This window comes from Ambystoma mexicanum, chromosome 2q (assembly GCF_040938575.1).
Source record: "Ambystoma mexicanum isolate Mex_15411 chromosome 2q, UKY_AmexF1_1, whole genome shotgun sequence".
NCBI lineage: Eukaryota > Metazoa > Chordata > Amphibia > Caudata > Ambystomatidae > Ambystoma > Ambystoma mexicanum.
The window spans coordinates 353570598-353586220 of record NC_090924.1 but is presented as its reverse complement, the minus strand read 5'-3'; the positions used below and the strand labels follow the sequence as shown (position 1 = coordinate 353586220).

The 15623-nt window shown below is 49.9% G+C and overlaps 1 protein-coding gene across 3 annotated transcripts in view; it reads right to left on the bottom strand.

The window, feature by feature from the left end:
- Positions 1-15369, bottom strand: part of CACNG3 (calcium voltage-gated channel auxiliary subunit gamma 3) — a 382985-nt gene extending 367616 nt beyond the window's left edge. The window contains exons 1-2 of one of the 3 annotated variants that reach the window (XM_069647370.1): positions 14799-15369; positions 12766-13533 (exon numbers count right to left, since the gene is read on the bottom strand). In XM_069647370.1, the coding sequence (XP_069503471.1) occupies positions 12766-12976 (211 nt within the window). In that variant the 5' untranslated portion in view covers positions 12977-13533; positions 14799-15369. Of the gene's footprint in view, positions 1-12765; positions 13534-14798 lie in introns of those variants that run through there. The other 2 variants (XM_069647371.1, XM_069647372.1) reach the window with 2 other exon arrangements.
- Positions 15370-15623: the final 254 nt, after the last annotated feature.

Here is a 15623-nt window from a genome sequence, read left to right as displayed (position 1 = left end):
ACAATGCAGACACCATCTCCTTATAATCCAGAAAACAGGGCACAGGCACCATACTCTCGCAACGCAGATACTATGCCAACACAATGCAGACACCATCTCCTTATAATCCAGAAAACAGAGCACAGGCACCATACTCTCACAACGCAGGTACTAAGCCAACACAGTGCAGACACCCTCGCCTTACAGTCCAAAAAATGGAGCACAAGCACGATAGTCTAGCAACCAGATAGTATGCCCACACAGTGCAGACACCCTTGCCTTACAATCCAGAAAGCAGAGCACACACACATACTCATGTAGCCCAGGTACTATGCCCTCACAATGCAGACACCCTTGCCTTTCAATCCGAAAATAGAACAGAGGTGCCATACTCTCGGAGCCCAGGTACTATGTGCCCACAGTGCAGACATACTCGCTTTACAATCCAGAAAACAGAGAAGAGGCGCAATACTCTCATAGCCCAGGTACTATGCCCACACAATGCAGACACCATCTCCTTATAATCCAGAAAACAGAGCACAGGCACCATACTCTCGCAACGCAGGTACTATGCCAACACAGTACAGACACCCTCGCCTTACAGTCCAAATAATGGAGCACAGGCACCATACTCTAGCAGCCAGGTAGTATGCCCACACAGTACAGACACCATTGCCTTAATTTCTAGAAAACAAAGCACAGGTACATACTCTCGCAGCCAAGGAACTTTGCACCACACAGTCCAGACACCATCGCTTTAAAATCCGGAAAAACAGAGACCGGAGGCACCATACTCTCACAGCCCAGATACTATGCTCTCACATTGCAGACACCCTCACCTTACAATCCAGAAAATGAAGCACAGGCACCATACTCTAGCAGCCCAGGGACTATGCCCACACAGTGAAGACACCCTCACCTTACAATCCAAAAAAAAGGGCACAGGCACCATACTTTCGCAGCCCAGGTACTATGCCCTTGCAGCACAGACACCATTGCCTTACAATCTAGAAAACAGGGCACAGGCACCATACTCTCACAGCCCAGGTACTATGATCTCACAGTGCAGACACCCTTGACTTACAATCCAGAAAACAGAGCACACACCCATACTCATGCAGCCCAGGTACTATGCCCTCACAATGCAGACACCCTAGCCTTTCAATCCAGAAAATAGAGCAGAGGCGCCATACTCTTGCAGCCCAAGTACTATGTCCCCACAGTGCAGACACACTCACTTTAAAATCCAGGAAAACAGAGCATAGGTGCAATATTCCCATAGCCCAGGTACTACGCCCACACAATGCAGACACCATCTCCTTATAAGCCAGAAAACAAAACACAGGCACCATACCCTCGCAACGCAGGTATTATGCCAGCACAGTGCAGACACCCTGGCCTTACAGTCCACAAACAGAGCACAGGCATATTTCTCTAGCAACCACGTAGTATGCCCACACAATGTAGACACCATTGCCTTAAAATCTAGAAAACAAAGCACAGGTTCCAGACTCTCGCACCCAGGTACTTTGCCCACACAGTGCAGACACCCTCTCTTTACAATCCAGAAAACAGAGACCGGAGGCACCATACTCTCACAGCCCAGGTACTATGCTCTCCAATTCCAGACACCCTCACCTTACAATCCAGAAAACAGGGCAAAGGTGCCATACCATCGCAGCCCAGGTACTATGCCCACACAGTGTAGACAACCTTGTCTTACAATCCAGAAAACAGAACACAGGCACCATACTCTTTCAGCCCAGGTACTATGCCCTTACAGTGCAGACACCCTTGCCTTACAATCTAGAAAACAGGGCGCAGGCACCATACTCTCACAGCCCAGGTACTATGCTGACACAGTGCAGTCACCCTCACCTTACAATCCTGAAAACAGAACACAGGTGCGATACTCTCACAGCACAGGTACTATGCCCACACAGTATAGGCAGCCTTGCCTTACAATCCAGAAAACAGAGCACATGTGCCATACTCTCGCAACCCAGGTCCTATGCTTACACAGTGCAGACACCCTAAAATTGCAATCTAGAAAACAGAGCACAGGCGCCATACTCTCGCAGCCCAAATGCTATACCCTCACAGTGCAGACACCCTCACCTTACACTCCAGAAAAGAGAGCAGAGGTGCCATACTCTCGCAGCCCATGTGCAAGGCGCTCACAGTGCAGACACCCTCACCTTACAATCCAGAAAACAGAGCAGAGGCACGATACTCTCCCAGCCCAGGTACTATGCCTTCACATTGCAGACACCCTTACCTTACAATCCAGAAACAAAGCACAGGCACCATAATCACGCAGCCAGGTACTATGCCCTCACAGTGCACACACCCTTTCCTTTCAATGTAGAAAATACGAGCAGAGGCACCATACTCGCTCACCCAGCTACTTTGCCCTCACGGTGCAGACACCCTTGCCTTACAAGCCAGACAACAGAGTACAGGCCCCATACTCTTCCAGCCCATGTACTATGCTCACACAGTGCAGGCTCCCTCACTTACAATACAGAAAACACAGCACGAGCGCCATACACTTGCATCCTAGGTACTATACCTATGCAGTGCGGACACCCTCACCTTACAATCCAGAAAATAGAACACGGGCAACATACTCCTGCAGCCCAGGTACTATGCCCTCACAGTGCAGACACCTTCACTGTACAATCCAGAAAACAGAGCACAGGCACCATACTCGCGCAGCCCAGTTACTATGCCCTCACAGTGCAGACACCCTTGCTTTTCAATACAGAAAACAGAGCAGAGGCATCATACTCCAGCAGTCCAGGTACTTTGCCCTCACAGTGCAGACACTCTTGCCTTTCAATGTAGAAAAGAACAGTGGCATCATACTGGCTCAGCCCAGGTACTTTGCCCCCACAGTGCAGACACCCTTGCCTTACAAGCCAGACAACAGAGTACAGGCCCCGTACTCTCACAGCCCAGGTACTATACCTACACAGTGTGGACACCCTCACCTTACAATCCAGAAAACAGAGCACAGACAACATACTCACACAGCCCAGGTACTATGTCCTCACAGTGCAGACACCCTCGCCTTTCAATAAAGAAAACAGAGCAGAGGCATCATACTCTAGCAGCCCAGGTATTTTGCCCTCAGAGTGCAGACACCCTTCCCTTACAAACCAGAAAACAGAGCACAGGGCGCCATACTCTCACAGCCCAGGTACTATGCCCTCACAGTGCAGACACCGTCGCCTTTCAATGTAGAAAAGAACAGTGGCATCATACTGGCTCAGCCCAGGTACTCTGCCCCCACAGTGCAGACACCCTTGCCTTACAAGCCAGACAACAAGTACAGGCCCCATACTCTCACAGCCCAGGTACTATGCCTACACAGTGTGGACACCCTCACCTTACAATCCAGAAAACAGAGCACAGACAACTAAAGAAAACAGAGCAGAGGGATCATACTCTAGCAGCCCAGGTACTTTGCCCTCAGAGTGCAGACATCCTTCCCTTACAAACCAGAAAACAGAGCACAGGGTGCCCTACTCTCGTAGCCAAGGCACTATGCCCACACAGTGAAGACACCCTTGCCTTACAATCCAGAAAACAGATTACGGACGCCATGCTTTCGCAGCCCAGGTACTATACTTACACAGTGCGGACTCCCTCACCTTACAATCCAGAAAACAGAGCACAGGCACCACACTCTCACAGCACAGATACTATGCCGACACAGTGCAGACACCCTCGCCTTTCAATGAAGAAAACAGAGCAGAGGCATCATACTCTAGAAGCCCGGGTACTTTGCCCTCACAGTGCAGATACCCCTTGCCTCACAAACTAGAAAACAGAGCAAAGGATGCCATACTCTCGTAGCCAAGGTACTATGCCCACACAGTGCAGACACCCTTTCCTTACAAAACAGAAAACAGAGCACAGGCGCCATACCCAAGCAGCCCAGGTACTATACTTACACAGTGCAGACACCCTCACCTTACAATCCAGAAAACAGAGCACGGGCACCATACTGTCACAGCACAGGTACTATGCTGACACAGTGTAGACCCCATTGTCTTACAAAACAGAAAACAGAGCACAGGCACTGTACTCTAACAGCCCAGGTACTATGCCCTCACAATGCAGACACTCTTGCCTTACAATCCAGAAAACAGAGCAACAACACCATACTCAGACGGCCCAGGTATTGTGACCTCACAGTGCGGACACCCTGGCCTTACAATCCAGAAAACAGAGCACAGGCAACATACTCTCGCAGCCCAGGTACTGTACTTACACAGTGCAGACACCCTCACCTTACAATCCAAAAAACAGACCGCAGGCGCCATACTCTAGCAACCAAGTACTATGTCCTCACAGTGCAGGCACCATTGGCTTACAATCTAAAAAACAGAGCACAGACACCTTATTCTTCTTGCGGTCCAGGTACTTTGCCAACACAGTGCAGACACCCTCTCTTTACAATCCAGAAAACAGCAGAAGCACCATACTCTTGCAGGCCAGGTACTATGCTCTCACACTGCAGACAACCTCCCCTTACCATCCAGAAAACAGAGCACAGATACCATACTTTCGCAGCCCAGGTACTTTGCCCACACTGTGTAGACCCCCTTGTCTTACAAAACAGAAAACAGAGCACAGGCGCCATACTCTCGCAGACCAGGTACAATGCCTGCACATTGCAGTTACCCTTGCCTTACAATCCTGAAAACAGAACACAGGTGCCATACTCTCGCAGCCGAGGTACTGTCCCCCCCACAGTACAGACACCCTCACTTTACAATCCAGAAAGAGCAGAGGCACCATACTCTCGCAGCCCAGGTACTATGCCCTCACAGCTCAGGCACAAGTAGAATTCCTTGCCAGGAAAAAGATCCCATGCCATATAGCCTTATAGCCCAGTCATCAATAACAGAGGCAAGGGGCCAGAGCCGACGGCTAGGGATGGATGCCGAAGCAGTGCTGAAAAGGAATTCCAGGCACTTTACCATTATGACCCATTCTCCTTTATTACTATGACCTTGTCTTTTATCCCATGTATAGCCAGGCCCATAGCAGTACTGACCGGGCATCGTATCGTAAGCAGCCACGCCTGCCACTTGCACGATTTTAGATTGCCGAGCACAATACCAGGAGTCCAGAAGGGTCGATAAATAAACCTTAAGATTAGCACCCTATGCGCTTGTAGCATTACACCTAACCTAGCCAAGGAAACCAGGGCAGCCCAGGCAATGAGCTCTGTGCGGGAATGGCACGTCCAGGCTTTACTGGCCATCTGGAGCCTACAATCTCTAGTCAACCCAACCAGGCATCTATGTGCCCAGCCCAGGTATGTGTACTGTTAATTTCCAGGCCTGTGTGTGGTTACATCCATGTTGTGTGTGCAGTTACAATCCAGGCATGTGTGCAGTTACAGCCTAGTCATGGTTTTTGTTCAATCCGTCAAAAAAAAGCATCTACATACCAAACTATCTAATGCAAAGCATTGTCTGCCAAAGCATCAACAGGTTATCTTTAACATGTAAAAATGCATTGCCATCTAAACCAGTCCATCAAAAAAATAAATGGACTGGTTTCAATGGAAATGCACTTTTACATGTAAAAAATTGCATTTCAATGCTTTTTTGTAACTTTAAAACGTTAGATGGAGCTGTCCAGTGCTGAAATTCTGGCACTGGCCAGCTCCTTGTAATGTTTTTAAGTTTTTTGCCACGCCCACCCCCTAACCCTAACCCTAATGCAAACCTTAACCCTAATGAAATCTTTAATCTAATCCTAGCCCCAACCCTAACCCCTAACCCTAACCCAAACCCCAACCCTAACCCTAACCCAAACCCAAACCCTAACCCTAACCCTAATCCAATATAACATATTTCGATGGATCCATCGAATTATAGATAACAAAATGGCCATTCAATGGAATGGCATTTCGATGCTTATAGTTCGATGGATTGGTGTCAGATGCAATAGCATTCAACAGATTGACCAGATACCCCTAAGCATGTGTGCAAGTTACAGCCCAGGCACGTGTGCGGTTACATACCAGACATGTATGTAGAACCCACCCAGACATATGGAGTTACAGCCTAGGCATGTATGGCCTTGCAGCCCAGCCATGCCTGGTTACAATCAGCCTGGCACGTGTGTGCTTACAGCCCATGCACAAGTGTGGTCCCAGAGCAAAGGCGTGTGCATTTTCGGCTCAGGCACTTTTCCAGTTAGAACCCAACTGTGTGTGCAGTTACTGCCGATGCAGCCCAGACACAAGTGCCACTACAGCCCATGCACGTGTCCAGTTACAGCAAACGCTACCATCCAGGCATGTGTGCACCTATCGTGCACATGTGTGATTATATCCCCTGCACTTGCCACTAGCTGGCCGCACTTCTACCTACTGTTTTTATTTATTCTATTTATTTTTTTTACTGTTAATCCTATGCACTGCACTGCCCCCTCCCCCTTCTCACACTTTCCCTTCCCTGTCCCCTGCACTTGCACAATCTCATTGTCACCTGGCCTAGTAAGATCTCGTTGTCACCTGGCCTAGTAAGATCGTTGTCTTTGTCCTCCCTTTGTTCCCCCTCCCTTGCCTCGTCGCGCTTTGAAACACTTGTGTATAGGCGCGTTATAAATGCCATATCATATCATATCCCAGACATGATACAGCCCAAGCATGCCTGCTGTTCCCCCTCAGGCGTACATGCAGTTGTGGTGTAGGCATGTGTTCCATTGCTGTCCAAGCATATGTGCGGTTACAGCCCAGGCATGTGTGCGGACCACACCTCCGTGCAGATAAAGCACAGACATGTGGGAAGCTCATGTATGTGCACAGTACCATCCTAGGTATATGTGATGTTACAGCCCAGGGATGTGTGAAATTACAGTCTAAGCATGTTTGAATGTATAGCCCGGGCACATGCGCAGTTATAGCACACACATGTGTGCAGACCTGGCATGTGTGTAGTTGTAGCCCAAGCACATGTGCAGCTACAGATATAGCGCTTGTGTAGCTCAACCCCAAATAGATTGGAAACTTCTGTCCTTGTATAGGTCAATTATGGTGCCAATGACTAATACACTATATGAAAATCTCCTAGAAAATATGAATCTAGATTCCTCACTAACTTTGACAGAACTCAAAAAGATAGCAGAAAATCTGCTGACTTATTGTGAATCAGATAAATTAACACTGAGTTCAAACCCGCTGAAAGTTAAGAAGTCCTTATCTTTGAGAGATTGGATCTCAACAGGGGACATGGTGAGATCATCATCTATTCCCGAAGGGTTTTTTAAGTACGGGAAAAAACAGGGTATAGTACCAAGATACTTGACGAAGTTCCCTAACCCAAAAGGAAGACAAAATTTTATGAGGGTACGGTTAAACTTGATTAAAACTGGATCAGTATTAACCAAATGGGGAGTCACTGAAGGGGCTCGGAGTCTATGCACGGAATGCTCAGATTTAAGTAAACAAACGCTAGAGCACCTGCTAAGATTCTGCAAAGGCACTTGGAAAATTAGGGTGGAACATCTAGGGAATTCAGTTGGGTCATTGGATAGACTATCTTCCGATTCCTTCTGGGAAAGAATGATTGCGGGTCATGAAACAAAATTGACCCTAAATATTTTAAGGGTCTTGCAATTGACAGGTTTTATATCGTCAGAATACTGTTGATTGATTGTTGAAATAAGGGGAAAAACTGTTTTATAGGTAAACTAGATATTGGTGTGATGAATTCAATTTTAATATGCTAATTTTATAAGATTGTGACGAATTAGTTTTAAATGTTATCCAGATACAATTTATAAATATGATGTTTTGCATGTATATATGTTTTGCTTTTGAATGTGAAAAAAACCCAAATGTGGTTATATCACAATAAAAAAAAAAAAAATAAAAAAAAAATAGATTTGAATCACAGGCATGTATATAGTCACAGCCCAGGCTTATGTGTAATTATAGCCCAGACACATGTGTTATTACATCAACTGCATGTGTGCATTGCAACAAAGGCTGCAGCCAATGCCTATGTGGTTAAATATTACGCGCATGGTTACAGCCAGACATGTGTGCAATTACAACAAAAGTCTACAGCCCAAGCATGTGTGCAGCTGCAGATCAGGTTCTTGTGTGGTTACAGCCCAAGCACATGTGCAGTTTCGTCGTGGGCATTTGAGCAGCTCAAACATGCGTGCAGTTATAACCCAGACATGTGTGAAGTTACAACCTGGGCATGTGTAAAATTACAGCCCAGGCACATTTGTAGTTTCAGTCCAGGGATGGTGCAGTTTAGCGCAGGCATGCTTGTCCTTACTACCCAGGAAAGTCTGCAGGTCAGACATGTGTGCAGCTATAGTCAAGGCATGTGTGCACACCTGGCATATGTGCAGTTACAGTCCAGGCATGTGTGTAGTTAGAGCAGGTATGCATGCATCTAGAGTCCTAGCACGTGTTCGACTAAAGCCCATATATCTGTGGCGTGCAGCCCAATCATGTATGCAGTCACATCCCAGGCATGTTACAATTATATCCCAGGCCTGGGTGTAATAGCATCCGAGGCATTTGTGCAGTTATAGCCCAGGTCTGTGTGCTGATACATCCCAGGCATGTGTGGGGTTACAGCTCAAAAACATACATGTGCTGTTACAGCCAAGAGATGTGTGTGGTTACAGCCCAGGCAGTTGTGCAGTTAAAGTTCATTTATAACTGTGGGCACAGCCAAGATATGTGTGTGGGGCTACTGCCCAGGCATGTGTGCAGTTACAGCTCAGGCATATGAGCAGTTACCTCTCAGGCACATGTGCAATTACGACCCAGAAAAGTGTGTAGTAATAGTCCAGGCATGTGTGCATTTACCTTCCCGATATTTGCTAAGTGACAGTCCCTGCATGTATTTAATTACATACCAGACATCTGTGAAGCGACAGCCCAAGCAATTGTGCAGTAACACCCCACGCATGTTTGCAATTGCAACCCATGTATGTGTGCAGAAACTGCTCGGCCATGTTTGCAGCTCAGTCATGCTTGCAGTTATGGACTAGGGCCATGAGCAGTTACAGTCCATGCACGTATAGAGTTACAGCTCAGGCAAGCGTGCAGTTACAGCCACCCAAGTGTACAATTATAGCCGAGGCATGTGTGGGTTGCGGTCCAGGCACTTGTACCGTCGCAAACACACATCTGTGCCTCACAGCCCATGCATTGAAGCAGATCCAGCCACCGCACACGTACAGTTACATTCAGGGAATGAGTGCAGTTACATGCCATGCACGTGTGCATTTACTGCCTAGTCACGTGTGCAGTACGAGTCCATGCATCTGTTCAGCTCAGGAAATGTGAAGTAACGTCATGAGGCTGTGTGCAATTGCAGCACAGGCATGTGTGCGGTTACAGCGTTTCTGTCATTTAAACCAAGAATGATAGAGCAGGCTTTTAAACCCAGTACAGCCCAAGTATGTGGAGCATTACAACACTAATACCGACGCCACTGCCGCCCAAGCTTTCATGTCATTCCTGCCAAGCTTTTGCAGTTGTACCTTCACAGCCTGGCAGTTTCAGTCCATACACTTACACCACTGCCACCCAAGTGTTCCTATAATACCAGCCCAGCTTCTGAAGTTGCTGCTTCACAGCCTCGAAGTTACAGTCCATACACTTACTCTACTGCCACCCAAGCTTTCCTATAATTCCAGCCGAGCCTTTGCAGTTATGCCTTCACAGCATGGGAATTTGAGTCCATGCATTACTCTACTGCTGCCCCCAGCTTTCCTATAATTCCAGCCCAGCTTCTGAAGTTGCTGCTTCACAGCCTCGAAGTTACAGTCCATACACTTACTCTACTGCTACCCAAGCGTTCCTATAATTCCAGCATGTCTTTCACTGTTACACCTTCACAGCCTGGGAGTTGCAATTACATGCACTTAAACCACTGCTGCCAAGCTTTCGTATAATTCCAGCCCAGCTTTTGCAATGAAACCTTCACAGCCTGAGCATTTCAATCCATGCACCTACATCACTGCCACCCAAGCTTTCCTATAATTCCAGCCGAGCCTTCACAGTTATACCTTCACAACCTGGGAATTGCTGTCCACACACTTACACTACTGCCGCCCAAGCGTTCATGTTATTCCAGCCCAGCTTTTGAAGTTATACCTTCACAGCCTGGGCATTTCAGTCCATGCACTTACACCACTGCCACCCACGCATAATTGCAGCCCAGTTTTCACAGTTACACCGCCACAGCCTGGCAGTACCAGTACACTTACACCACTACTGCCAAGCTTTCATTCAATTCCAGACCATCTTTTGCAATGATACCTTCACAGCCTGGACATTTCAGTCCATGCACTTACACCAGTGCCTAGAAGGAATGTAACCCACGTGTTTCTGCTATTAAAGCCAATGCATTCATGGCATTGCACGATGGGCAGTGTTGGGATGCCAGCCAGACATGTAGAGCCTCACAGCCCAGGCAGACAGACCTCTGCAGCTGTGTAATGGTTTACAAGGCAGTACCTTATATCCCAGCCATGTCTATCATTGCAGCAAACACACTAAGGAAAGTCCAGTCCAGCCATGTGTTCTAGTACAGACCGGGCATCGGGGAGCAGGCAGCCATGTCATTAAAGCCAGGCGTGTATACCAATATAGCCCAGGCATGTGTGTCCATGCAGGGATACATGCAAATACCAGCTTCCATGGCCCAGCCATTTCCGCCTTTGCATCCAAGACATCCCTGCCCAGCCTCTTATCTCCCAGACATTAAATACCGGACACGTGCACAATGGCAGTCCAGAGTGCAATGCTCAGGCAGTCCTGCGAGTCCAGTGTGTCATGCGTTATGCACCGCGCTCATACCATTACAGTCCACGCCCCCATCTCAGGCAGCCATTCACTAAGCAAAGCATCTCTGAGCGGGCTCTTATGCCATTACAGCATAGGCACCCCAGCCCAGGCCACCAGTCTGTACATTCCAGCTCATAGGCATCCCGTTTCATTGCTTGAATCCCATGGGGTCATAGCACTGCAGCCCAGGCAGACCTAGCATTCAGTGCAGGCATTCCATCCCCGGTTCCCATATCGACCCAATCTATGCATTGCAGCCAAGGCTGTCGTACCCGTCTGGTGTGTGCATTCCAGCCCGTGCTGACATGCATTCCTGCCTTGGATACCATATCAATGCAGTCTACTCATCCCTGCCCGGGTTACCATACCAACACAGTCTATGCATTCCAACTGAGGCTGTCACGCGAATACGTTCCATGCATTCCAGCCCAGGCTGACATTCTAAAACCCTGTGTGACCTCAGCCCGTGATGCCGCAGCAATGCATTCCATGCATTCCAGCCGAGGCTGCCATGCGCATACGTTCTATGCATTCCAGGTCAGTCTGCTATTCTAATAAAATGTGGGAAACTGGTTCAGGCAGCCATACCGATACAGTCTATGCATTCCAGCTTGACACTGGCATACTCATAAGTCCTATACATACCAGCGTAGGCTGCCATACCGATGCAGTCTATGCATTCCAGCTGAGACTGTCATACTCATAAGACTTATGCATTCCAGCATAGGGTACCCTACCTATGCAATCTATGCATTCCAGCTGAGACTGTCATACTCACAAATCCTATGCATTCCAGCGTAGACTGCCATACCAATGCAGTCTATGCATTCCACCTGAGACTGTCATACTCATAAGTCTTATGCATTCCAGCATAGTCTGCCCTACCGATGCAATCTATGCATTCCAGCTGAGGCTGTCATAATCATAAGTCCTATGCATTCCAGCGTAGGCTGCCATTCTAATAGTCTTTGCACTCATAGCCAGGCTGCCATACCCTTATGCCTATGAATTCCAGCGCAGGCTGCCATTATGATACAGTCTTGCACTCATAACCAGGGCTGCCATACCCTTATGCCTATGCATGCAAGCGTAGGCTTCCATATGATACAGACTTACACTCATATTATTATGTATCATAATGGCAGCCTATGCATTCCAGCGCAGGCTGGCATTATGATATAGTCATGCACTCATACCCAGGCTGCCATATCCTTATGCCTATGCATGCCAGCGTAGGCTTCAATATGATACAACCTTACACTCATACCCAGGCTGCCATACCTTCATGCCTATGCATTCCAGCGCAGGCTGCTAAGCTAATACGATCTCTGCATTCCTACAGAGGTTGCCATACCAATACGGCCCATGCATCCCTGCCTTGGCTTCCATACCCATTAGATGCAATATGGCCTGCGCATCCCAGCTCAGCCTGGCATAGTCCGATGGTCTGTGCCTTCCATATCAGGCTGCCATCCCAATGCAGGCTGTGCATTCCAGCTCAGGCTGCCATGCCAGGGTGGTCTATGCATCCCAACCCAGACTGCCATATTAGTACTGTCTATGCATTTCAGCCCAGGCTGCCATACCAGTAGTTTAATCTTGCGAGACCGAGCTGCCTTGGCAATATGTTGTAGGTATATTGTATGTTCCCGATGGCTTACCCATATGGTCTATGAAATCCAGCACAGGCTAGCATACGAAAACGTGTATGAACTCCAATCCAATGTTTGATAATCAAAGGGGGCTGTGTATTCCAGCGCAGGCTGCCATCACAATATAAGCTATGCATTACAAGACAGGCAGACATATCATGGGGGTCTAGACATCACAACCACGACAGTTCTTAGCTTGAAGTGTATGAATTCCAGCCCAAAAAGTAAAACCACCACACAGCACGTCCCGGACATTGAATGTGACAACAGTTTGAATTGGGGTACCTTCCAGGCAGCAGGTCCTCCAGAGCCCCGAGTGGGTCATGACCTCCTCGTTTTTCCTGCTGGTCTCATTGTCGTTGTTGGACTTGGACCTGCAGACGCCCCGCGAGTAGAGCCAGTAGTCCGTGCCCACGGCGATGGTCATGAGGCTGAAAGCTGCGAAGGCTCCTACAGTGGTGATCAACATCTGGACACCTCTGTCACACACCCTCATAATGCTTCATCGTACGCTGGCCGGGCGCTGGAGGAGAAGGTCCAGGGGGCGCCGTTCACCCTAGAGAAGCCGCTGGACGGTTCGGCTAGCACGCCTTGCCCCCTAGAGCCTGGGCTAGCATTCCTGCGCGCCGGGGTCCTGCCGTGTGGAAGTGGACCATGCGGGGAAGGAAAGTCCATGACTCCGCCTATTGCCGAATGCTCCCAAAGTCCTCATCGACGATTCGGATTCCGCGAGGCAGCTGGGCGGCTGACCGTGATTAATGCCCCATTGTCCACTGATGCCGAAGGAAAGGGTAATGCTTCGCTGCCGGAGATTGATGGCTCGCGCAGCGGTGTGGATTAAGCACGCCTAAACAGGCGCGAGGCAGGGGAGTGGCGGCCGAGAGGCGGCGTGGAAGGGGGTGGGCGGGGAGGGGGGGAGAGGGTTGACAGGGCTCTGAAACGCCCTTGACGTTGCTGCTCTAGAGGTCTTTGCTGTCCGCCGTCCTCGCTTCCTTTCTCGGATCTCATGCTCCGGTGGCGGGCGGACGCCTCCTTGCAGAGCGATCCGGGAGGCTAGAAGAAATCAGAGAGTTTTCCTTAGAACCAACTGTTCCTCGAGCTGAAGTTGGCGCCGAAGTGGCACCTCTTGACTCTCATACCTTCCGCCCCTCGCCCCTCCGCTCCCTCCCCCCCCCCCCCCCCCCTTTTGAGCGTGCGCCGCTACTCCTCACGCCCTCCTTCCCCGGGTCCGGGAAGATCTCTTAACTAGACTGCTGGGGGGTGCCTGCCCTGCGCGTCTCCATCGGTTCTGCGAGGTCTCTGTGAGGTGCGGGGGAAGAGGAAGGGGAGAGGTCGCCTTCCCCTAGTCCCTAGAATTGCTGGGAAGAAGGAAGGGACACCCTGGAACTGCTAGCCCTGAAGGAACCGCGGTATACAACAGGTCCTGAAGAGGCCGTTTGTCAGTCTAACCCCTGATTACGTGTAAGTAGATATTTAATACAGAAAAGTGCTAAAGGCGCTAAAGGTGCATTGTCCTATCTGATTTCCGGCTCAAGTGCTGCCGGAGTGGCAGCTTGCTGCTTCATAGCTCCTAGTAATGTGATAGCGGATGGGACAGGTCCCCTGCCCAGACTCCTGTAGCACGGGTGCTGAAGGGACAGCTCCAGCAGTCACGCTCTAATCCTTGACACCGCGGGTGCTGAATGGACAGCTCCCTGTGTAATCTCTGATGGCTGTGGCCCTGAAAGGCCAGTTCCCACTGCTGTACTCCCCCGGGCAAAGGCACTGAACTACCTTGGCGCTGGTGTTTCTGTGGACACGGCGCTCCAGACTACATGCTGAAAATATGACGCTGGAAGCATTTAGTTGCCAATGGCCTCTCGCCTCAACATGGACGCTTCTGAGCTCCCAGCCCATGGCGCTGAAGACGGGAGAGCTCCTGACCTAAGCATGGGCTTTGGTGCATAAGTGACATGTCCTCTCACCGCAGCACGGATGCCACTCAGCTCCCGGGCTCTGGTGCTGAAGGGAGAGCACCTCTCACCCAGCATGGATGTCGCTGAGAGCGCCAGCTCTATTGCCGAAGAGAGGTCTCTGGCATCCTACTTTCTGCCCCTCTCTGCATACGTGAGTGGGATGGCGGCGCCCCAACTCCTGGCCCCTTTCCGTGTATGTCCCCCTTGATAGACTACTGCTGTTGTGTGTCAAAGACCGGGGAGATTGTTCCTGGAAAGCCGCAACCTGTCATAAATCCGACAGGTGACCGTCACAAAGGGAATCCCATTTAGAGGCACCACCCCACCCGGCGTGGTGGAAAGTATTAACCAAAGACCACTTACCACTCGAGGGCCGCCCGCTCCTCTCAGTCTTCTCAATCACTCGCGTTATTCTTTCCTGCCCCTTGTCGCCCGTCTCGCGTCCCTTTCACGGTCTAAATTACCACACTCTTCCTGTCTGTCTCTCACACTTCTTCCTCTCCTCTTACTGGATATCTCGCACTTTTTGCCTCCTCCCCTGGATAAGCTTCCCCGGTTCTCCCAATCTCCTGTACCCCCTCGCCCCTCGCTCCTTTCCTCTATGCGACTCTCTCGCCCCATTCGCCCTCTACCTCATTTCCCTTCACTGCTTGTGACTCCCCTCCCTTCTCCTCTGCGCTCACTGCTGCTCATCCCTGCCTCTCCTCCTTCTCCTCGTACCTCAACCAAATCTTCTTTACCAATCCATCGCTTCCATCCTCTTGCTTGCCCCTTCCCTCTCACCCGCAGGCCGCCCTCCTTGACTACCCCATCCGCTACCCCTACGCAGTCTCCTTCCCAGGCAGTCTTCTCTACGCTCCCTGCCCCTCCCCCTTTCCTCACTCAAGCATCCCCTCCTTGTGCGCTCACCTCTCTCGTTCTCTCTCTAGTCCCTCTCAGAGCCCGTCACTCTCTCCCCTCCCTTTCTCGCACTCTTCCCTGCAGTCCTCCCACACTCTCTCTCTCTTAGAAGCGGACGCCTCCGAAGCTGCCCCACCCCCCCTCTCTCTCTTGCTCGTCTTTTCATTATGCACACACACACATCCCGCCTGTCTACCGACGGGCAGAGTGAGACCCTCGCAAGGCTGCCTTAGAACGCAGCTCTCGCTCACCAGCCGAAACCCCGGATCCCGGACAGGCCAACACAAC